Below are 26,295 nucleotides of genomic sequence, written 5' to 3'. Positions count from 1 at the left end.
GTAAGATGCAGTAAAACAAGCGATCATATTTAATCATATGCATACGTAAAATAACGTGATCGCCATCATTAAACAGCAAATGTATCAAATCTGCCTAATGTTAGTGAATGAAATGTGGACCCAGGATGAGCTACAGGACTGTGGAGCATTAGGAGGGTTAATGGACTCGATCTACTCCATCTGTGTTTGATCATCACTCTGAATCTGATCTGGAAACAGTCTTTCACAAAAACGTGATTTTCTCAGCTTTTTGTTAAAAATGTTGCTTTTTTATGAAACTTATTCACCCATATTCAAGTGTTGATAAAAAAGGAATGCATGAAGCTAGAATAAAACATTTATTTATTTTTTTATAAGAGGGTGAGAGCTTTATTTTGATATATTGAATGCTCAGATATTTATTAAAATAAATATTCTATGCGCTTTTACATTTTTATGAAAATTTCGAAAAACCTGGCGGTGTCTGGCAACTTTTTTTAAAAATGTTGGCGGGGAAAGAGTGAAACATAAAACGTGTGCTAATTGGTTATTGTGCTGCGATATGCAGCAGTTTTGCATAGAGAATATTTGCAGAAATAAAATAATATTTCCATTGAGTATAACTATAGCATTTATTCACAAAAATTTCACATAAATTTGTTTAATATGTCTAATATCTTATATGCAAATTTGCTTCTCAAGTAAATGTATCTTGTTTTAAGGATGTTCAGCTAAATATACTGTCAGTGGAAACTTATCCTAGTAAGGGCACAGTGCAAGGAGACCACTAGCATATTGTTTCATAGACAGTTAACATTAAAACTATTTTTAGAAGAGCTTGTCTGCTCTTGAACAGGAAGAGAGGGAGGGAGCGAGAGAGAGAGAGAGAAAGAGTATGGAGATATTACATAACATAATCAGTTCTGTGTGATTTAATTATGTTTCTCTTCCTACCACTGCATAAACGAGGTTATTCTTGTAGGTCAGGAACCAGCCAGGTTACAAGATAATCACACAGCCCTGTGAGCCTGTAAAGTCTGCTCGTAATCCCACATGATAAAACGAGGACAACTCAAGATCTTCAGGATTAAGAGATCAGTTACATATTGGCATCATGATGCTGTTCATATAACCAAAGACTTTTACGTGACACGTCCCAGCAGACGTCAGCTAACGCAGAGCTTATGGAGGGTTAACATAATGTACTAGAATGTCTGAAGCCTGTTTTACATTTTTCTTCCTTAAAAAGCTTTTAGTGGTCAGCTTTGGAATAACACTAGGAAACTGTGTGATTAATATCATCCTCCAGAAGGCATGGAACATTCATAAATATATTGATCTGTGGGTCCACTGAACAAAACAACAGTGTTACAGTTAACCCTCTGGTCAAAGACCCTCTGGTCATTAAGACACAAGAGTGTTTCCCGCATGAAAAATAAAAACAGGAAGGAAAATCACGGTAACAACTTAGTATGGGGAACACATTCATGACTTTTGCCTCAATAAACTCCTAATTTACTGCTTATTAATAGTTAGTAATGTAGTTTTTGTAGCATTTAAGTTTAAAATGAGGTAGGATTAAGCGATGTAGGATAAAGTCATGCAGAATAAGGAATTCATATTATAAGTACTAAACAGCCAATATCCTAGTAATATGCAAGCTAAATAGCAAGAATTGAATCTTAAAGAAAGTGTGTCTTGTGAATAGCAGCAATGAGAGAAAATGGAGATTATTTTCCCAATAATCTCAAGTGCTCAGATCAGTCAAAATATCAAAATAATAAAAAGATCTCAATATGAACTCCAACTTTTCCCATCAAAATCTTTCAATGCCACATTATATGATCTATGCCATCCACATTGGTTTTACAGAGCTATAATTTTACTGTATGTGCCACAGATTGTCTTTTTATCTTTATAGGCATTTTTGGAGAAATATCTGAGAAAAAGCTGACAACAATCTCTGGCACAAGCTGTTCGTAACACGCTCTCACCAAATGTGCGTAAAATACACAAAAATGTAATACTGTCAGCCAGAGAGAGAAATTTAAGTCAGTGTTTGGGCTTGAAACAGCTAAATCCGATATTTACAAAACAATATAAGAACATAAACATATACTTTCCTTTGTATAAGACTTCATCGCATTTCACCCAGCTAACAAGTTACTGAAGTTCACTGTCAACAAATCCTAATAAAAGACATCTACTATTGCACGACATACTTTAATACCATATAAGAATGGCTGAAAGTCACATTCTGTTCAATTACTTACAATACAAAACACCTGAAAAAGAATACCGTACAAATCCACAGTGATAAAGCCAAACATTTCCTAAGAATTTCTTATGTTTAGATAAGATGAAGAAAAAAAGGTAGGAGGAACCAAGACACAGATCGGCAAGTTTAAACAAATGCAGGCTACTATACATACATGCGCAAATACCCATTGACAATGCAGGTAGATCCTGTTTAGTTCATTTGTCAGTCAGCAACTATATCATCCAATGTATCTTAACACTGAAATATTCTAGTATCTAAGTTTTTCTACAGATTCTTAAAATCTCTTTAATGACCACTTGAATCATTCTCACCTAATTCAGCAGTGCAGGAGTGACTCTAATAAGGTCACCTTACAAGTCTCAACAGCTCAATTTAAAAAAGAATCTCATGCCAAACCACTTGACAATCCAAATCACGCCCCAAAGGGTCTCCTGTGGGTGGGTGCAGCCCATATGCCCGCCCTCCAAGTGCGCGGAGAGGAGTAGCTGCGTCAGAGAGTGAATCGCCTGGGTTTCCATTCATCATATTGACAGTAACATATATAACCGTGAAGAGAATTCCTGCGCTGCCTCCACCCCACTAAGATTACCTTTCTTTTGTGTCACCTCCTTTACCGAACAATACAGTTTGTTCACTTCAGCAGATCCTGTGGGAAAGACGAAATGCTGCAGAGGCAACTTATATAAGATTTTTCTTTATGAGCAAGTCACATAACTCTCGGCTATAGCAGTAACCTCTGAGGGATTTATCAGACTGAAGTAAACAAATGCATGTAACAAGCAAAGCTACTGACCAATATTAGCAAGGTAAATGACCTTGAGGTTCAAAAGCCCACAATATGATATTAAGCTACAAACATTTGATTGTGTAAATGTATTTACACAAGGTCCTCCCTAAATATGGCAAACAAACACGATTTTAATGAATTGGTGATAAAAAATACTCAGAAAAGGTTGACCAATGAGGCAGATATTTCAACATTTCTAAAATAAAATGAACAACTTGCATAATATTAAGTACGATTTAATGTTTTTGGGAAAAAAAATTGTTTTGCTTTCCAAGTTTTTCAAAAAACATGTATTTAATTATATTATACAATGTAATTGATTCCTGTGTTCAGTGTCACATGAACCTACAAAAATCATTCTAAAGCCGTGTTTCCACTGCAGGAACTTTCCCCAGGAACCAGGGACTTTGGGGTGGTACTCTGTGTGTTTCGACCGCAGGAACCGGTGTCTAAATGAAGTTCCGGGTAAACATTTCCCCCTTAAAACACCCCTGCTTGCGAGGTAGTAGTCTGCTTATTCAAAGTTCAGGAACTTTCAGGGGTGGGACTTGTGTGCTGAACATGCTGATTGGTTGAGACTGCTGCGTTGCATGAAGTAAGAGTTGTTTGCTATTCGAATCAACGTTAAATGGAGTTTAAAAAAAATACGGCCGTTGGACCGACATATATATATTAATCCAGCGGGAACTGGAAAATCGCGTGCAGTGCTATGTCAGCAGACTAATCTTCAAGGTACTTTAGACTGCGATGGAAATGCCGACATCAACAGGTCTGGGGGAAAAAAGTTCCTGGGACAAATGATTCCAGGTAATATCCGTGGAAACAGGGCTTAATATGCTGATTTGGTAGCCTAGAAATCTAGACGCACCCTAGCGGCAGCAAATCTAATCTGCCCGCGAGTGTCGTCTAGGAACTCTCAATACCCTTCTGAGCTATAAACGCCAAACTCTTGCTGAGCCAATCACATCGTGTCTAGAGTCGGTGGGCGGGGCCATAATGACGACGGTCAAGTTGCGTTTGCGTGCTTCTGGTAAACACAGAAACTGGTGAACGGCGGTCTTTCGAATCAGCTTTGACCGTGACTCTGGAAGACTTGGAGTTGAGCTTTTCTCTGAGAAAAGAACAAAGAACGGCACTGAAGTCATTCTTAAAAAGGGAAGATGTGTTCAGAGTTTTGCCGACCGGATACGGCGAATGTTTAATCTATCAACAAGCTCTGTTTCACCTTCGTTGCTCTGGTTGGTGTAGCGGTATCCTATCGCGTGCAGAGGGAGTTTGAAAGACAACCGTTTATCCGCCCCTCGGATTGAGCCCTGTCTATGGTGAGTTTCCAGACCAAACATCTTGATGTGGGTCTGGCTTGTCAGGCTAGTGATTTGGTGCTCAAAAAACATTTCTTATTGTAATCAAAGTGCTGCTTGATATTTTTGTGGAAATTGATATACATTTTTTTAGGATTCTTTGACAAAACAGAAAGCATTTCTTTGAAATAGATCTTAAGATATAATACTAATTTTGCATATGCATTAAAATGATGTAAATTATCAGGCAACCTTCTAGCTTGTTACATTGCAAACAACAAAACAGAACACAAACTCTGCAGTTCAATTGTTATTTAACATCTATATAAAAATCAAAACTGCTCTGGATATCCTAACTGAATTTAAATGTATCCAATTTTTCTTGTATATAACATTGGAGTATAAAAAAACGTGTATATATATATATATATATATATATATATATATATATATATATATATATATATATACACACACACACAAGTAATAAACAAGTCAGTTCATTAAATTCCCTTTCAAAGTTTGTTCAAAATAGTGGATGGAACACGAAACAATCCTCTCTACTAGAAAAAATTGTATCTGTTTTATCACTGTTATACAATCACAATATATGGTGGTCAACATAGTGCCTGTAACTGAAAACTGAACACCATTTAATTAGTCCAACAGCAGATGAGGAAACCTCCTTTGTGACTAGGCGTCCATTCCCAGAAGTGCTGTGAGCAATACATAGCACCTTCTGTGCTGTACAGTAACACTGAAAGTGTAGTGGAATCCTTATCAACCTCCCACAGCAGCAGACACTACGGTAGCAGCCAGAAACTTAAGCTGGGAATTCCACGTCGCACAGCATTTCGTAACACTAACCCGAAAGCTATGATTTCTTTTCCGTCATTGTCCTTTCTCATGGAATCAGAAGGATAAAGAGCTCAGCTCCTGGCTCGCCACCAGCGGGGGGAACTCTCACTTTTAAATACGACCAAACTGCGTGCGGAGTACAATGACTGCTACAACAATACGTTTGTAATACAGCACCCCGCTGACACAATGCTAAAAGCAGAGTGCCGCTAAATATGTGAGAAACATAGACAGCTTCCTTTCCTCGTTGATGACCTTATGCAAAAGAAGGTGGGATACGGTTTTCCCTCAAGGTCAGGCATGGCACACGCTGGCACTTTGGCAAGCTGTCACAAATCCCGTTAGGAATTTAATACACTAAAATGTGCTGTGGGATTTATTTGGAAATAAATTTAATTTGGAAATTGCTGGTAAATTTGAGAAATAATTACAAAGAAATGGCAAGTACCACAAAGTAGAAAGACTGAAACTGTATTGTCATGAAAATGTACTTCAATACCCTTTATTTACTTTTTTTTTTTTTTTACAGTGTACACTATAAATAGGGCACAATGTACTGTATAAATATGAAGTAATTTTCCATATTGTTTTTTTTTTTACAGATGTTTTACCTGTATTTTAAATTACACATTGCATTAGTTTGTGTTCTAAGGGTTAATGGAAATTTCCATAAAATGACTGGATAATGTACTGGCAGAAAATTACCAGTTCATTTTCCATTTTTATTTTTTACAGTGTAGGCATCAAGACATCTGTCACAGTATTCAGATTGACATATGTGTGCATTCTGGGAGTTATTCAAGAGCCATGCAACTTACAACGGTCTGAAATAAGCAATACATAAATCAAACGGAGTGGAAGAACAGAGCAATGAAGTTTGATAAAGTTGTAAATTTACTTACGAGAGACTTTCATCCTGGAAACAAAAACAGTCCCAGTTTAAGCCAGAATTTAAAAACAGTTTAAACCAGTACTGCTCCTTCCCAAACCATCTTTTCTGTGCGCTCCTAACTCTCTTCTCTTCTGCTTCACTCTTCTCAGCTTTTGTGCTTCTCTCTCTCTCTCTCACTTCCTTTTCCCTCCCCTTTATTTTTTCACTCCCTCAGTCTTTGATTTATTCCATCTCTCATTGGTGCTCAAGTCCAAGCCCCCTTCCAGTATTTACCCCCTCCATTCCTCATGCTTTCTTCTCTCTTCCACTTAAACCATCACAACTCAGTCCTTATCTTGGCACTGCCCTTTCGGTCACCCTCCAAGTGGTAGGACATTGGCAATGTGGGACTTTTTTGTTGCTGTCTTATGATGTAATCAGCCCCCCACTGATCCCATCGGTCTCCCAAACCTACAATCTAGCTCATGTAGTTAAGACTGCAGGATGTCTCACATCCCTTAACTTTGAGTTTTATAGCTTGGGGGGTGACTTTGAAGTTGGCAAAATTTTCCAGTATAAGAAAGCAGGGTGAAACAGTCGCCCTCTTCCCTCTACAGTTCCAAGAAGAATCTTTAACATTCATGAAACCTTTCCATTACACCAATAGGTTCTTTATATTCAGATATATGTTCTTCACTCTAAGAAATGTTTCTTTTAAGAACTGTCACTGACGGTTCTTTGGGGAACCCAAAAATGGATCTTTAATGGCATCGCTACAAAAACTCCCTTTTGGAACCTTATTTTTTTTAAACTGTTGCAGGGAAAGCGGAACAGACTTCGGGAAACCAAAATGATCCAAATTCCTGTAATGGTCCTTTGGGATGACAGAAAACTGAAAGAGAATGTGACACATTTCAACACATCATCTAGTGTCAGCTGAGTGTTTGCAGCCCACCGATCATTACATACATCAGCAATGTGACCCAAAGCATTATATGAAGACCCTCGTGGGCCGTAACTTCTGCAGTGGGATCAAACAATAAAGAAAGAAGACAAAAGACTGTCGCCAACAGAATGCCAGAAAGCATTCCACTAATCTAAAAAGAACATCTTTGTTGTCTGATTGAGCTGTTTTATTAATATCACAGTCGCAATGCATCACAAACAAATGTTGAAACAGTATTTATTATATTAAATACACATAAAATATGCGTGCGTGTTATCAGTGGTTATGTTGACATGGTTACCGGTTATGTTTATGGGTATGGTTTAAATATATTTAACATACTAAAAAGAATAAAAACAATGAAAAAGTGTACAGTGTAGATAATGTTACATACTAAATAATTTGATTTAAAACATTAAATATTTTTAAATTTTTAAATAAATTATTTCAAAAGAACTATACTTTTTTAAGGGTTAGGTTTTAAAAAATGCATTATATATATATATATATATATATATATACACACACACATTTTTTACATTTACATTTTTTTAACCCTAACCCTTAAAAAATTATATATATATTTGTATACTATTTTCTATACTTTTATTTTATACTTTTCTTATAATCTAAGAAAAGTATAAAATAAAATGCATACTGTGTTGTGTATAAAAAATATGCCTAAATTCACTTGTCGCTTTTTAAACAACCAATTATAGTGTTTACTTTTCATTTAATTAGACAGAATTGTATAGAATAATAATATCCAAATAAGATTGTCTATCCAAATAAAATCCTGCAAGGTTTATTATGTTTTGTTTATCCAATACATAAAATATACAGTGCACCTTGGTTATATAATCTTATTTAGATATCGGAGCACAAGCTCTCCATGATGTGGGCCTTAATATTTCTGCACATATTTCATCTCTGAATCTTGCAAAGGCTTCAATCAACTACACCATTAAACAGCAATTCAAGGAAAGGCTGTGAGACACTTTTTCGACCCCCCTACAAAAACACAGCATGCGTTATGATTCAGCCAGACGGGGCTGTTGGATGACTGAAAACAGCCGTGATACAAGCTCAAAATCTATTACTGAAAGCCTGATGCTCTCATTGGAAAACACCTGGAGATAATTCATGGCACAGAATCAAAGTTCCACCGGCTGAGTCAGACGCTCCTGAGGGGGCACAGTTTGACAGACACCTCTCGGAGCTCAAACACATGAGTTTTTCGACTACTGATTCTACTGTGTCAGAATAGACAAGCTTCCTTGTAAGAGGAAACTTGCTTCCTTACTAAATGACAGACAAACATGAGTCTGTTGTCTGTAGAAACCTCCACACTGGATGTGTCATGGCAAAACACCCTAACATCTGAAAAGACAATGGAAAAACGATGTATCCAAATCAGTCAAGCATCAGCAGGCCAAAAATGTAAAGATATAAACTGACCAACTGGGTACAGAAAACTTTTTCTGGTCATAAAATGACATTTTATGCTCAAACATTCATGCTCCTGTGTTAAATTTCCAAAAGCTTTTATCATCAGTGGTACTTCACTACCCCACATCCTGATCTGAAAGTAATGTCCTTGAGCAAAAGCTAAATATTTACAAGTGGTAATGCGGCTCATGTGCATGAAAAGAGACGTGATGAGTATGGGGACATGCAGACGTGCCCACAATCTGTATACGCTCTGTCTGGCTAGTAATGCGATGTGTCACGCCAAAACAGACATAAATCCAGATCAGATTACCATCTGCCTATTGTTCAGATGGGGATTATATTACGACCACACAATGCGGATAGCGTAAAGGGCAGTAAATTTATAAACATGTCTGCGGTTGAGCGGAACGTGATTGATTGCCATGTACGGTCTAACATTTTGGGACACTGGGTTTTGAAATCACCATTCACTGTATGGCATGTCTACGTCGGATGAGTCTGTAGACGTCAAAGAAGCGTTCATGCTTCACCAAAACACATATAAACTGGTAATGATTCATCTCACTCAGCATCTCTAAACACATCGGACCAATGCAGGAGCGTCATGTACCTATTTTTTGAGGACCAACCAGTGGCAGCTCACTTGGTGCCACAGTTGAGATGAGACATGAGCAAAGATTTAAACCATTTTTATGGATGGTTGTGGTCCACTGCCATTTTCTACCATAGTTTTATCATTTATTTAGCCTTTAAAAATATTATAATGGCCTTTTATGGATGGATTTAGTTTGACTTTTTCCATAGACCCAGTCTTTCATTATTATAGTATGGAAATTCATCATAAAAATATAAATTATCATAGTTTTAAAAATGCAATTATCTTAAAGAAAGAAGCTATTTTCAATATTATATATAAATATTTACTATATAAAGGATGTGTGTATTATACATGTGTGTGTGTGTGTGTGTGTGGGGGGGGGGGTGTTATGTTTTTGTGACATATGAGGACACAAATGTGTATAATGACATGGGTATGACATACGTATTACGAGGAGAGGGTGAAATATGAGGACATTAGCCATGTCCCCACTTTTCAAAATGCATATAAATCATACAGGATGAGTTTTATTTAGAAAGTAAAAATGCAGAATGTTTCCTGTGAGGTTTAGGGGCAGGGGCAGTTTAGGGAGATAGAAAATATGGTTTGTACAGTATAAAAACCATTACGCCTATGGAATGTCCCCATATGTCACAAAAACAAAAATGTGTGCATGCGTGTGTGTGTGTCCGTGTGTGTGTGTGGGAGTAGGCGATCAAATGAAAGCTTGATTGTGCTCAGCTTGATGCTAGTCTGACAGACAGCGCCAACAGCTATTGAGAACCCGATTATCAAAATTCAGAGGTTGGAACTGCTGGCGAAGCAAAACGTGGCTGTACAGGGAAAAGCCCTGGGTCATGGTGGCAACGGTGTGGGAAAACTCCTCTATTATCTCACTGCCTAGGTTTTAATTAACACAAGCACCGGAGCTTCTGAAACCCCTGTTGGGAGACATCCTACACACAATAGTCAGGAATTAAAGAGAGGTGCCACTCAGTAATCTCACAACATCACACGTCCACTCCTCGGTGGCAGGATTTTTGCCGGTAGAGGTTCACAGCTGGGCCAAGGGCCCAAAGGAAATTACAAACACTGGGAAATACGCACAAAAGCAGCCCTCCAGATAATACGTAATAAATTCTTCTTTCTGACAAAACATTTGGAAGAACTGCTGCCTTCATGGTTGGCAAAAACAACACGGATTATGTGAGCTGGGGTTTTTTGGGAGGACATTACCTTGGTAATACTCATTTCCCGACCATGTCATGAGTTTTAAACAAGTCTCATTTTACGACAGTAAAAACAGTAGGTACGTGTTAGCACTAAATCAGGGTTAATAAAACAAATACATGTAAAGTCGCAGACAGTTAGTGTACTCGTGTTATTTTTATGACTTTCCCCCATGGCATGGTGTTGAAGCACGTCCAATTCATACATTAAGCCAAAAAGAGACATTTCTGATTCTGTTTTCCTAAGTATCTATTTGGCTAAACCCTTTTGCAGAACCAGATTCCACCAAACATCTTTGTTGATCCTGGAACAACATTCCAATCAACCAATAAGATTTGAGGGATAATTTTGTCAAGTTTCGGCTTATAACCAGGGTTACTCTACATCTGTGTTATTCATCATTTTCCTCTGATTTTAGAGATAACATATGGGTAGGGTTCGGTTTAGGGGTAGGGATATGGTTAGGATTACATTTTCGACAGGAATGTTGTTCCTGGATCAACCAAATATGTTGACCCAGAAACACGTCTAACTCTGCAAAATCAGGACGTGCATCCCCTTTCCTCTGAGAGAGAGAGAGAGAGAGAGAAAGAGAGAGAAAAAAATAGGAGTGCAGGTCTACTTTCAACGGCACACAGTGAGAGCTTATTGATTTTGAGAGTGAAAAACACTTGTTGACTGCTGATAAAGCTCACTGGGTCATAAGTCACTCTGGGTGTTTTTCTGAAATGAATTCAAACAAGACTGGCGCAGCTGTGGTAACACTCCCCTGGTCCATTCAAGGACACCCCCTGATTGGCCGCTTTCATCCACAAACCTCAATCACGGTAAGCCTTATTTGAGGTCACTCTCCATAGAAATATGCCATATTTTACTATAGTGAATCGATTCAATGTACCTAGCATACAATTTGGTGTTCTGTGGGTCTACTTAGGAACAGTTCACCTAAAAAAAAAGAAATGTCATTATTTACTTAGCCCATCTCAACGTGTTTTCCAAGGAACACAAAAGAGATTTTGAAACTGGATCACTGAGGGAGTGAACAGAATTCAAGAATCAGTGAACAAATCGTTCTTTTGAATCATTTCACAAATTGGAAATGATTCATGACTCAGAGCTCAAATAATATCTGGTCTCAAACAAACAAACAAATAAATAAAAGTATTTAAATAATAAAAATACATAAATACAGTGCTGGCAAAAATTATTAGAACAATTGGTATATTTCACTTTAAGAGGTTTCAGATATTTTTGTTGAATTGGCATATACAATACCCATAAAACGAATGAAATATCTACAAAGTCAGAGATCTGCAGGAATATGCTGGAGCATTGAAAATGATGGACTTGTCCCATCAAAGTCCGGACCTCAACCCCATCGAGCACATTTGGGGCGAGTTGGAAAGTAAACTGGACAGATCTATTGTACATTCAAAGGAAAGCCTTTGGCTTCAGTTACAGAAGTCATGGGATATAATTAAGTTCTCAGTTGAAATATATTGACACTATGCCAGAGAGGTGTGCTGCTGTAATTCCTGCAAAAGGTGGACATGCCAAATATTAAAGTTAAACGTGGATAAAAACAGTATGACTCACTTCATCTGATATTTAAAGCAACCAACTGCATGTTTAATGAACATTATGAAATTAAAACATGCTTTGGAAGCAAAAAAGGTCAATATTTTCAGGTGTTCTAATAAGTTTGGCCACCACTGCAAAATTATCATAGAATTATTAAAAATAAACATAAATAAAACAGTTAAATAAATGAAATTCAGAAGAGTTGGACTATTCTTGTGTGTGTGTGTGTGTGTGTGTGGGGGGGGGGGTCATTTTTGGAGGCTTAGATAGTCTTTTATGGAAAGAACGGAGTGAAGATACCTCAAAATAAAAATAAAAATTGTTCAACAGAAAAAAATTAAGTAATACAGATTTGAAATTGCATAATGGGGAACAAATGATGACAAAATCCCATTAAGATTCAAACTAAACACAAACTAGATGAAGGCTATCAAAGAACTCTCAATGTTTAGTGGTATTTTTACATTGTGTCCATTATTCACAACGATATTGTGAGTACCGACATCAGTGTAAATCTAAATGCCGCCAGCATTGTTTGAATCCTAACAAAGAATGACAGCTTAAAATGATACGCTCATTTCGGGAGTCCTGCACGTGGTGGAAGAGCCTTGTCTGGTAAATATTTGGATCGCTTTGACCATGGAAAAACGCTTTGGGTTGTTTGTCATACAGCACATTTGTGTAAAATATGATACACAACAGAACATTACCCCGAACTCCACAAAAGGGAAAAAAAGGAAATATATGGGAGGATTATAGTGTAGCCCTATACCAAATAAGCCCATTACGTCTCTGCATCGCGGGTCTTAAATTCACCGGCCCCATAGCTGGAAATTGATAGTACTTTTTTGACATCGCGGCTTCTGTGAAGCGAGCCGAAAAGCTACTGCAATGAAGCATGCCAGGGCTTTACAGCAAACACCGACACTCCTCCAGTTTCGAGTAAAACCGAGACAGTCATACTTTATTAACTTTCCTAACCACAGAGCACTCTAAGCTCCCCAAAATAGAGGGCTAAATAAGGATTGGCGAGTAATATTCAATGCTCTTATATTCTTATATTCAATTTAATGTTGCCAAACATCTGGGGAATGTAAAGCATGACACTTCATAAACCGGGCTGCGGGTGTTTTTAGGACTTTAACCAAAGTGAGCTGATAGGAAAAGTGCAGCAAGGAATTTTGCAGCCTTTCTAGTTCATCAAAAGCTCAGTTAATGTTTCTTGACTGTCTTAATATATTGAAATGTTAAAAGGAGGCAGTGACAAACATTTTTTAAACTGTGGCCAAAAGTGTTAAGAAACTATAACCCAAAGCCAAAGAGCAGGTGTTCGCTTTCTGACCTCAGGGGTCAATATGTCTGTCCGCCACACATGTCTTCCATTAAAACCTCTCAAGTGAGCTGCTATACAAGGAAAGGCAGCTCAACCTGAACCACAAGAATACCTCAGGACCTTCCCTCCAGACACCATATATCCCCTAAACAAGGCAAAAAAAAAAAAAAAATCAATCAGATGAGCTCCCTGAAAAATACATCTAGCAGACATTCTCTGTGTGCCAGATAAACACTTCCAGGTGCTGGACTACAGCCATTTTCCCACATGCTAAAGTGTTTTGACGGCCATCTCAGGAGCTCAGCTGTTTCATTTATTTTTATATATATTTTTAGAGAATTAACAACAACAACTTGCATTTCAGCAGAATTTGTTTGTCAAAGCTTGCTGCCGTCAACCGCCCTAGCATATACTCAGACTTACAGGAAGATCTGTTGGATGAACCTCGAAAACCATGTTAAGACAGACAAATCATCATGCCTGAACCATCACAAAACAGATGGATGAGTCTGGATAACGGAGGAGAAAAATATATATATCTACCAGACAATATCAAAACAACTCACTTACGAAAAATAATAGTTCATACAAAACGAAAATCAGGTCAACATTTACTCACCCTCGTTCCATGTCGTTCCAAGCATGTTCCACTTTCTTTTTGCCATAGAACATAAAGTCATTTTGAAGAGGGATACATCAAAATAACTAATGTTTTGTTCCACGGAAAATGAAATAATGGCATAATGGTGAGTGAATGATGACAAAATCTCATTAAACTAAACACAAAATGGATGAAGGCTATCAAAGAGCTATCAAAGTTTAATGATATTTTTACATTGTGTCCATTATTCATAATGATATTGTGAATACTGACATCAATGTGCAGCCGACAATGTTTTAATCCTAACAAAGAATGAACATTTAAAGTGATGTTCATGTGCACTTGCTGGAAGAACCTCATCTAGCAAATATTTGGATCATTTTGACCACAGAAATTTATGGAAGCTCGTTCCCACCAGAAAAAAAAGTCTGAATTGTCACTGTATATCACGCAATTGCAAGTTTATATCTCAGAATTCTGACTTTATAACTCGTAATTGTGAGAAAAAAGTCAGAATTCTGAGATGAAAAGTCGCAATTACTCTTTATTTTTTTTTATTTAGTGCCGGAAACTGGCTTCCATATAAAATCGCTTTGGCTTGTTGGTCTTAATCATTCTTAAAAGTCTGGTCTTTTCAATGAATCGTTTGATTTGGTTCAGATTCATTACTACATCTTGAACTCTCACGAACACCAATAGTTCATCTGAAATAAAAATCAGTTTTAAAAATGTACTCGCACTCACGTCGTTCCAAGCACGTCCCATTTTCTTTTTGCAGATATTTTTGAAGAATGTGCTGGTCTCAAAATCATTCTTTAGAGTCTGATCTTTTCAATAAATCATTTGATTCGGTTGATTCATTGCTACTTTTACTCTGAATGCTCATGAACAAGACAGAATTAGGGAATAAATCAATATGTTTAGTAAATATCTGCATAAAAATCAGTATTTTTCCAACCAAAACCTATCCTATGGCATCTGTTGTGGTGTTTTACCCTTTTTGAAGCTTGACACGCTTTTCATAATTATGTCTGTTATGTTCTATAAAAGACAGAGTCATACAGGTTTAAAACCGAATAAATGAGTAAAAGATGGTGCTGCTTTTTAGGGAGTTTTTGTTGTGTGTGTGTGTGTGTGTGTTATTTATCTGCGTCTCAGTCACTTCCTCTATTTAGTTGTTCCCCACCTCAGGACATGTGTAAATGTTTTGAGCATACTTACACAAAGCACAATAACAGCCTGTACATATGTGTTCAGTGTGTGAAAAACACCTCAGACACCATTATAATGATACGTCAAATCTTTGCACCTAGAATCAATACTGTTTCGCAACTATTTTCCATGTCATGAACATAGAGTGTATCCTGTAATTCACGCTCCTTTGTGATACAGAATACACGCTCTCACAAAACTGCAATTTGGCTTTCCGTGCCAATGTCTCACAGCTGTAGGATGTTGCAATTATCCGCACACGTGTCTTGCTCTTGCTGCACAGCAGGTTTAAAAGACACTACAAACTCTGTCATTTCACTCAGAGTGTCTATATATCAAAGAAAAATGCTTCTAATCAAACATTTACATGCCGGTACCATGTGTCAGAAGGTAACGAACAGCATATTGAAATAAATGTGTTTATTTGGCACTTCCAGTTATTTCAAAAAATATTATTGTGCTATCAAGTTCACGTTATTGCTTTTGCATTGTTATATATTACATAAAAAACACTTCAAAGCTAAACTATCCATATAAGCTTTCTTGTTCTATATGGATAAATGGTTAAAAAAGTTGCTAAAGCATTGCGATCTATGATGCATTAGACTGCAAATTCACATTTGCATCAGCAGGGGTCTCTCTTCATCTAAAAACACTGTGCAAGTTAATGCAACTGTGGTGGAGTCTTAAAACATTTAAAAGGACATTTTCTCTACCAATAAGTATAAAGACAAGCCCTGTGATTCCACAACTTCTTGCAGTCAAACGTAATTACCATCATATATTAAAACACGCCAGCAGAATATTTGAAAAAGCCAACAAAGCACTATTCACTGAAAGGGAAAATAACTCCATTACCTTACTGCATTTAACACATTCGTCATGCTATCCTTGAACAGGAATAACCCTGAAATAATTATCAGTCATTGGAGATTTATTAATCTCTCTCCGACTTTGTCAGCGCCAGGGTTATATTTAGAAATGCAGAGAAAGTCACGACCCACAAGTCTGTTAATATGTCACGTCATCCATGGTCACTGCATTCAGACTCTGGCACACATTAGTGAAGACTGTCAATGATTTACCCTCATGTGACACAGATAACCCATACCAGCTGTACAGATAGGCATTCACAAGCTGTGTTTAACAACAGCAACACATAGCATTCATCATGTATGATATTCTGTAATGTATGGAAGTTATAAGGAAGCAGTTTAAGTGGCATATAATTAATATTAAAATGCGTGATTCATTGTAAGTATACATAGGTATTCAGCTATACATACAGGTAGACTATACTCTTGCTTTTCTGCCAAATGCTGAATGGTATTTTCCTCAAAAAATGTTTTTAAGCCGGTTGTTTTTATATTTTGCTGTACCGTGTCAGAAGGAAATATCACTTTACATTGCCAAACATTCCTTTTGCCATTAATTGTAATAATCCAGTGAGATTTTTGCATGCACAAGGAGTCTGACAACAGCCGGTATGATCTGATCTCATCATCATCGAGTCCGTCTGTGATTACTTGAAAAAAGAGGAAAAAAACTGAGACTAAATCCAGAAGAATTGTGGAAACACCTTCAAGACGCTTAAAGAAACCCTCCTGCAAAGCTACAGTTCTTTGAAAAGTTTTAGGCACTTGTGTAAAAAGGCAACAGGCTGTAAAGGGAGATTGCTTTCAAAAAATGATGCCGTAATAGATTTTATTCATCAATTAACTTCCATCATTTCCATCAAATCAATATTTGGTAACCACCCTTTGCAATTTAAACAGCTTTTGTCCAGGTACACTTGCACATAGTTTTTCAGGTTTGAGAGTGTTTCTTCAAGCGTCTCGAAGACGTTGCCACAGTTCTTCTGGATTTAGTATCAGTTTGTTTTTTTTCCTCTTTCTTCATGTAATCACGGACTCGATGATGGTGAGATCAGGCTGTTGTTAGACTCCTTGTGAATGCAAAAATCTCCCTGGATTATCAAATAATGGCAAAAGGAATGTTTGGAAATATAAACTAACATTTCCTACTGACACGCTACAGCAAAAGATATAAATAACTGGCTTAAATACATATTTTTGTGTGTGAAAATACTAATAACTTTTGCACAGTACTGTATAATTAATACATTTGTATATGTCCATTTTTAAAATGAACTATACATTATTCATCAATTTTAATTCTGAGTGATCTCACAGAGTTACATAGACTACTGAGTAAGTAATGGATAGGACTGACTTCTTAAGTAATGGATAGGACTGGACTCATTCATTTACGGGATAGATGGGTTTGCCATCACAGCCGCTGATGGTTTGCGACTGGAAACATTTATCCATCCTCAGTGCACACATTTTCTCCATGCCTCGTCTACATCCATGACCGTCTCTAGATCTGAGGAACTCTAGGGAGACTCAATTCTAAAGGGGAAACCCACCAGATCCATCCACATTGGACCAAAGCCACATCAAAGAATAAAACCTGGGGAGCCTGTTTACTTTACGAGCTTTTTATTAGATTCTCTGGGAATCATTTGCCCCCTTGACTAATGAGCACTCAGCTTGGAAATCAACAAATTGTCTTGTGGTTTATTTAGAGTCTTTTGGTTTTGAAGATATTTAAAGCTGATGCTGTTCCAGATCAAACGTTCACATCAGATCATCTTGAGAAACGGACAAGACACTGTCACTGTTAAAATAAGCTAAACTTCATCTCCCTCATATTACTCATCAGAGAGAGTTTTGGGCCTGATGGGGCTGCATTGAAATCAAGCTTTTCAGAGAAGAGAAGACCATTTCAATGAATACGATATCTACCACTTAAGCATGCCAACATTTGGCTATCCTGAGTGGCACTACGCTTTCAAAGAATTGGATATCTATCCGGTGAAAGAGCAAGAAAAAAGTTTGAAGTGCTTTTGCTGCTTTTGGCTCAAGTAGCTTGGGCCTCTCCTCCACTTGTACTCCTAAAAAAAAACTGCGGGAACATGGAGGTCTACCGTTGTGCTTCTCAAAACCTTCCCATCATGCTGCTCTAGTGGAAGCATTCTCAATGTCCTCATCCCAGATGGCCTGCTCACTCTTAAAGCTAAGAACTTAAAGTTTTCCATAGATCAATGAAATTCAACAGCAAATAACAAAAAATAACAACAAGTTGCCCATAAATTATGGATGTCTAACAAAAAACATCTGTAAATGGTGTTTAGTGATAGAGCAATAGAATGATAGGACCTATTTACACCTGGTCACTGATCCAGTGGATAAAGTCATTATTTAGATTTTTATTTGCACACAAAATCTATTTTCGTCGAATTGTAACAGTATTGTACAGCCAATGTAGTTAGATGGACTTTGTATCGACGTCTTTAGTGCCTTTATGGGTCTTGTGAGTGGAAATGTACTGAATGCCAATGGAGGCCTATCTGAAGCCTTTCTCAGCAATCAGCTTTCAACAAAAATATCTTCGCCAGGGTTATATTTTGAAATTCAAAGAAAGTCACGACGCACAAGTCTGTTAATATGTCACGTCATCCATCCAACAATATATTCCTTTGTGTTCCGAAGATGAATGAAGGTCTTACGGGTGTCCAATGACATGAGGGTGAGTAATTAATGAAGTCATTTTCATTTTTGGATGAACTAACCCTTTAATTCCCGCCCACATCTAGAAATAGAATATTCAAGCCGTTTTTTAATTTTTCTATGTCAAAATAAAAAAAATGAGCCTTTTTTTGTTTTTTAATACCCATTTCTAAAAGGAAAATCAAATGACCAAAAGATGCACTGACCACTGACCCATCATCCACTGTCTCTTTGCTTTTTTAATAGAAATAAAAAAACATTTAATTTAGTTGGAAAATGGTCGCTTCAATTGTAAACTATTGTAAAAGTGTTCTCTGCTCTGCACTGTGCGCGGGAGTAAGATGATTGACAGGACCATGGCAGAAGATTTCTGCACAACAATGTGCACTCAGCACCTGCGCTCCCTATACACAGCGTATGTGCAATCGCAAATCAAAAGCGAAAGTTAACATAAGCTCTGGGATTTGTGAAAATTGGCTCCATACATTAGCCAGTCTCCAAATATCAAACTTATCTCATGCTGGGCTGTGTAGTTGTAACCAGCTCTTAGCTCTGTTCTTTGCTTTGGTCTCTGTTTGTACTTTGAATATTGAGGATTTATATACTGTGCAAAAATCTAATTGTCCCTTTCTCGTGAACCCAGTCTCGTGTCTCGTCTCATTATAAGGTGCAAATGACGCCTGATTGGCGCGAATATCCGCCAAAGTTCACGTAAGTTGAAAAATCTGAACTTTGGTGGATATTCGCGACACATTAACCAATCAGGAGCCTGCTTGCTGCTATCACGTGGTGAAGTGATGGATGTGAAACCCAGAGGCCAGAGTAATTTTAAAATACTACTGTTATTGTGTCACAAAATTTAGTTTTAAGAGTTTTTCCACGCGAGAATGTAGTTGTTTAAAGATTAAATCTGTGGTTTATTTATTAAGAGAGCGCCTATTTGAAAATTCGATCTGGCATTTTCGGAGGGATGAGACCCAGCTATTAGCGGCACTCAGCACTCATTAACCCCGACGAGAGCAGCCTTAACTTGGCTAGTCCTTCTGACGTCTGCCATGGCCTGGCAGAAGCCCCTCCCATGGAGTAAATTAACATCTTTTGTGTAGTGAATGTCACACGCGAATGAAGCAAATTTCCCATGCCAATGAAGCAAATGGATTCAAAATGTTCTGTGTCCAACTTTGCGCGAATGGTACGATTTATTCGCTTCATTCGCGTCTGGTGTGAACGCCCCATAAGAAATACCATCTGAAACTCTTTCGATACGGATTTAAGCGTAAGTGTAAAAGCATCTGGTTGTTGAAACCACATATGTCAATTTTACTCCTATATTCCCATATATGACATGTTATAGCCAGATATGACAGCTCTACTAAAACACACATCACTGCAGTTCAGTATCTGAGTATCTCTTCAGCAAGCAAACGTGCAAACTGCCACAAAATAAATTTGAAGTCGCAGATGCTAAAAACACAATCTTCTTCACTAAAAGTAGTGTAACTAAATGAGGGATGGATTGATGGATTATTTATTCAGCTTTCAGATGAATCTCTGTATGAATCTCAATTTCAAAAAAATGTACCCTTACCCATACTGATTTTATCTGAATATTATCAAGGAGCAGGGAGAGTCCTGGAGCTGTGCTGGTGATGTTAATTCACTCCCAATTGCTATTATTTATTTATTTACTTCTTTTTTTTTTGACAAGCAAACCCTGGATTTGTACATAGTTATTTGTGGTCGCAACTGTGGACCATGTTCAACCTTGCAATAACAGTCATAATAATAGTCACAAATGTGTCGTTTTGCACATAGCTTGTCCAAATAACCATTAAATCATCAAATTCCAATCAATAAATGAAAACAGTCAGAGTATGTGGTCACAATAAAAAAAAAAGTATATATAGAGTGTCACCCGTAAAAAAACATTTTAAACGCCATATTAAAAATTGTCACCCTTGCGACCCCTGACACAAAGATCTAATCACTGAGCCCTGTTGTCAAACCATAACTCAATAAGAGGATGGGAGGTGACGGCAATACAACGGTGTGGTAATGATCTTTACAGGGAGGTTGGCGTTAGTGAGTCATTAGAGCTGTGTGGGAGAGGTCAGGTACGACACAGCCCTTTGTCATGAGTCCTGACCCCTGCACTGGATTCTTTAAATTAAGTATGACAAATAATTAGGCTCGGTTACAGTACACCTCTGTTGAGTTTTAGATGACACGTTGTTGTTTAGTACCTCTCTCATGCCCGTTTGATGGCTTGGGACCAGGTATTTAAATGTAATGAGAACCAGATGGTACATTTTTATACTGCCAACTTGATCAAAATGACTAAGTTCTCAGTCTGTTTTAATGTCATGAGATGGATTTTTATTGCTGTCAGCAGCCCTTGGCATTCTCATTAACTATATTGGCAAATCAAAAATGTTTCCATTTCCATCAATTTTATTTTCTGGCATCTAGTCAATCGTATTACATACAAATAAAACTATTTTGGAAATATCTTCTAGCTCAACCTCGGGAGAAAAATCAGAAACTATCATTAAACATTTTTTCCAGAGATATGAATAGCTCATTGATTTCATGCTTCAACAAAATGTGTATGCGTCTCCATGTATGAATGGGTGTTTATGTGTTAGGATGGGAATTTTTGAATAGTGTGTGTGCAGCTGTAACAGATGTGCGGAATGTCTGGTGTCCAGATGGGCATCTATTAAGAGGAAAGAACCCAAAGCACCAGAGCACCACAGGAATCAAAGCAGCTCCATTACTATAAACATCACTAAAGTATCTAGAGCTTCATTTCAGAGCTACCTCAAACACCAAAAGAAAAAAGAAAAAAGGAGACTACAGCCAACTCCGAAAGAGTCCTAAGGATAAGAAACAACGTAAAGGGTACTAATGGTGTCTTCTAGGTTGGAATGCTATCTGAGTGGGAGAAGAGCTCAACATCCTGTCTACGGTTGCCACAACAACAGAACTTACATAATCGCACTCAAGCCTTTAACAGTTTCTCAAGCCTCAGTTAAAAAATAAATAAATCAGCACTTATTTTGAAAAAAAGCTCTTATAGCATCATACCTGGCAATGTATTGAACATTTATGATAGAAATGATTTTATAGACAATATCAAAAAACAACCCACATTGTGAACATTTTATTTCATTTCAAGACTCTTGAGTGTAAAGTGTTAAGACAGAGATATTTAGCATATGTGAAGTAAACATCAGTAGCAACAAGGCTGACACAATTATATATATTTATATTAAATCAATCCATATTTAAATACACACTGTACATAGAAAACATTTTAATTCATGTTTAGTGCCACATGAAGACTTTTGCAGACCTTTCTGAGTGATAATGCAAAATAAATGGCTTTGATTCACTGAATCAAAACCTGAATCAATCATGCTTCACAACTTCAGCATGTTTGTCAATTAGGTTTATTTCACAAATGAAATTAAAATATCTCTGTCTTAATACTCCCATATTCTTTAGTTATGATAAAAATTAAAAACACTAGTATGGTACTTAAACACAGCACAATAGCTACTTTTCCACCATCGGGTCAAAGACTTCCTATAATGGTTAGGAACAGTTGCAGTTGTGTTTTTACTTAAGCATGGTATGGCTTATATATATATATATATATATATATATATATATATATATATATATATATATATATATATATATATATATATATATATATATATATATATATATATATATATATATATATATATATACACACTCCATTTGTGCTTGATTATGGTAAAATGTTGTTAAAAGTATTTTTAAAATAATGATCCAAGCAAGTATCTGACCATAAAGCCACAATATCAACTTTAACAATGCTGTATTTATTTAATTATATATATATATATATATATATATATATATATATATATATATATATATATATATATATATATATATATATATTAATTAAAAAATCTTACTTTTTTGGCCCCCATGCGTGTCTGTCAACAAAACAGTAGGTGGAATTTTCGTGGTTTGAGCCATTTGCCTCCAACCCCCCTTAGAGCAGGTTGAACTCACACTCTCCAGCTATATACCAACATACAGGAAACATCATTTAGATGATGTTTATATTGAAGTATATATTGTAAACAAACAATATATCAGATGTCTTATTGGTTGTACGTTAATTGTCTATAAAACTGTAAATGCAAGGACTTCCTGGAATGGATTTGTCCTAAACCTTTTCCACAAACATGCAGCAGATCATAAGGGGGGTATTAAATAACAGCAGTTGTCTGTCTTGTGTTCCTCCTAAACTAGATACCCCTGATGACAAACCAGACACCACAAATTCAAGAGGACAAGACCCAACACGCCCTGCCGTACACCTTATCACAGCCCATCAAGATCTGAGCGCGAGACGTATGCCTGCATTTCTGAGAACATCTCCCATCAGAGAACAATCTGCGTCAGGTAACATGAGAACCCTCGTGAAACATTCTAGGAAACAACTCTGAGGTCAGTTCAAGAACGTCCACACGAGTGACATAAAAACAGGAAAGAAAAGTCACAAATGAGATCTCTTTCATGTCTCATTTGTTTCTCCTAGTAATAACATTAAAGGGGTGATGAATTGAGAAATCAACTTTGCCCTGACCTTTTGATATATAATATGAGATTAAAACACAATGCAGTGCCTTCTATATTGGACCTGACAGGAATGGGGCAACACACTTATAAGGGTGGGCCAATATACGGGCGGGCCAAGTAATACTGCAAACAATTGTGGGTGGATGAGAAATAAATCATTGTGTTAGATTGATAAAGACGTTTACGAGCCCTGTGATTGAGATCATTATTCCGGTTGCGGCTTTCAAATCAATCCCTCATGTAAACTTAACTGACAGGGGAGCCGAAGCTCATTAAATATACAAATCGTAATCGTAAATATCTAGCCGTGGGCGTTTACTTCCAAGTCTCCAGTGCGTCGCGCCCATAAAACCCAGCGTTCAGGAGAGAGCCTCTACACCAGTGTAGAAAATATGTTTTAAATAAAAATGTAAAAATGTTTTTAAATGTAAAAACCATGTGAACATCATTGGTTGTTCTCAGACAGCAGTATAAAAAATTAAAAAGCCCGTTTGTGACACCTTTAAAGGGAGTGAACTGATGATTTTGCTCAAGCTTTCTACTGGGAATCGCACGTCTCCTCTATAGAGGTTCAAAAGAAATCTCAAAAAGTCTGAAATTGAGGTCAGATGAGCCAAAACCCCAAAGTCTGTTATTAAAAAAAAAAATCTTTCAATATGAACTCATATGATCAAATTATTCTGAAACTTTACAAAGATTGCTTCAATAAATCTCAATAGTTTCTTCTAGAAAGCAACAAGGTTAAAAGGACAGCGAGACTTTTGTTAAAAATATTCTGCTTCTAACAATTTGTTCCCTATAAAAAAGCACTCTGGTAATTACACGTCTCCTCGAGAGTTTCAAATGAAATCACAAAAAAAGTGTCAAATTGTGCTCAGATTAGCCAAAATATCAAAGCCTGCCATAAAAGTCCCGGATTTCAATATGAACTTTAAAATTACAACAGACTCTTACAAATCTCTGTAATATCTAAATTATGTATCTTACAATGTAATGAGATCAAAAGGAGAGGGAACTGAGATTTTGTTGAAGTGCTCTACTTCTCAGTTCCGTTTCCTACAAAACCAGAATCTGGTATCACCAAGTCACTAAGTCTCCTCTAGAGATAACCGAGAATGTCATTAAGTGTCCCACAGTTTTTCACTTAGATAAAATGGACAATTACAAGTATAAAGAAAAAAAAGGTGTTGTCTTTAAGAATATGTTAAGTGAGGCCAGCCCTTCAAAAGAGTGAATGGTCTGTCAGGGTCTTAATCACCCTGTAGTGTCTGCAAACCCCCTCAGGTAAACTCTCATTGATGAACACAAAGCAAGAAGGGGAGGGGCTAAGATGTCAAACGCCTGAACGGCTCACCGTTGTCTTCAGCTGAAGACAACAGCCCGAGGTGTGATGGCGACAAATAAGAGTCCTCACTAAATATACGTTCTTTTCTGCCTCAATATAATGCGACGTAAATAAAGTGCTATGAAGAAATGGACTACATGAGGTTATGAGTCAAGTGAAGGTTCAAAGGTCAAGCTAGGGATTGTGACATGTAACTAAGTTCCTTCGTTTCTGACGGTCTAACTAGAGATGAATCAGTCACAGAAATGTGTTTGTGAGGCCTGACACTGTCCGACTCATAGTTTGAGACCGTTTCCAATTAACTGAAACAAACTGGGAAAGACAGTGAAATTGAAAGACAAATTGAGGGGTATAATATCTCAACAAAGACTGTCTTTAGGCTTTCAAAAAGTTATCAAGCACAATGTAAAGGTAAACCTTAGAAACAGTGACTTTGACTAATAAAATCCTATACAACTTATGCCATGTTGTTCCACCTGGTCATACCTGCCGCTATCCTCTTAAGCAGCTGCTGGCGGGCAATGATCCTGCCCAGCCTGTACCCGGAGCGCCGTCTGAGGTGGTCCATCCTCAGGTAAATATCCTGCGTCTCTGGGGTCATGTTGCCTAGACATTCGTTGCTCTCGGTACGCGGCAACTCCCTGTGCATGATCACACAATGTAAAACGTCCTGCACCCCCCTTCCCTGAAAACAAATACCTGAAACAGTCACGCAACTGCCCACCGTCTGTCCACCAACAAACCAGCACGTGTGAGATGTGTGAGCCCGTAGCGCTCTAGAACCTGGGAGGAGAGCCAGCTATCAGCCCCGCCCCCTGATCGAGTCACATGGCTAAAGGTGAGCCAGTGAGAAGCTAGGACGGACGGGGCAGGCCTTGTGGCTGAGCTGAATTCAAGGTCTGTGCGAGGGCTGCTCCGTTCAGGAGGGAAATATAAATACCAGAGGAATGCCTGTGAACTGAGCGAGTGGAGAAAGCTGGAGAGCAGGGGGCCGTGGGAGGGGGAAAAGAAAAACAGCGTGGCTAAGAGAACCACCCAGACTAAAAAGAACAAGCCTATTGCTGTGAAGCCCCACTCAGGAGCCAAGTTTGCACAGGAGGAGTTTGTTAGTTGGGGAAAGAGAAAGGAAAAGTGGCAGAAAGAAAGAAAAGTTTGGTCTTATAGACCATTAACTTAAAAGTTGCAATAGTTTTTTCTTCCTTTTTGTGATGTATAGTCAAGTGAAACAGTTTCTTGAAAAAGAAAAAAAATGTAGGACGGGACTTGATTTTGTCTATGAGGAATTGATTGGATCATTGTGGTTTGCTATTGGCCGATCTCATGTGAGTGACAGGTTGTCCCGCCCTCGCACCAGTAAACGCATCATCAGAGAAGAGATCTCACTGCAAGAAGGAGGGGAAGTTATTTTGATTAAAGATTAGAAAGACGCAAGAATTAAAAGCAAATATGTACATGGATAAAAAATGTATTATTATGACGTATTATAAATTCTGCAATATTCAATTAAAAGAGCCGAAGGGACTAAATTGGGTGTAGATGTTTAAAAAAAGGGTGTCTTGTTGGTAAACTTGATCCCCAACCCCCTATTTGCCCTGAGCACAGTGAGGTTTCACCTTGTGAAACAGCCATTCATGCTAAAAAGGCCATTTCACACATTCAAATAAGGTCAAACACAAAGATCTTTCTTTTTGCTGTAATAATGTG

The 26,295-nt window shown here is 37.5% G+C and overlaps 1 protein-coding gene across 8 annotated transcripts in view; it reads right to left on the bottom strand.

Moving 5' to 3' along the window:
* The window catches only part of stard13b (StAR related lipid transfer domain containing 13b), a 136,765-nt gene that overhangs the window by 17,268 nt on the left and 93,202 nt on the right, over window positions 1-26,295 (bottom strand). Inside the window, exon 1 of one of the 8 annotated variants that reach the window (XM_067450403.1) lies at window positions 25,078-25,334. The exons of 6 other annotated variants lie outside the window; for them this stretch is intronic. In XM_067450403.1, the coding sequence (XP_067306504.1) occupies window positions 25,078-25,240 (163 nt within the window). In that variant the 5' untranslated portion in view covers window positions 25,241-25,334. Of the gene's footprint in view, window positions 1-6,108; window positions 6,266-25,077; window positions 25,335-26,295 lie in introns of those variants that run through there. One more of the 8 variants, XM_067450406.1, reaches the window with a different exon arrangement.

Source organism: Pseudorasbora parva, chromosome 8 (assembly GCF_024679245.1).
Source record: "Pseudorasbora parva isolate DD20220531a chromosome 8, ASM2467924v1, whole genome shotgun sequence".
In the NCBI taxonomy this organism is placed as follows: Eukaryota; Metazoa; Chordata; class Actinopteri; order Cypriniformes; family Gobionidae; genus Pseudorasbora; species Pseudorasbora parva.
This window is presented reverse-complemented; position numbering and strand designations above follow the sequence as displayed.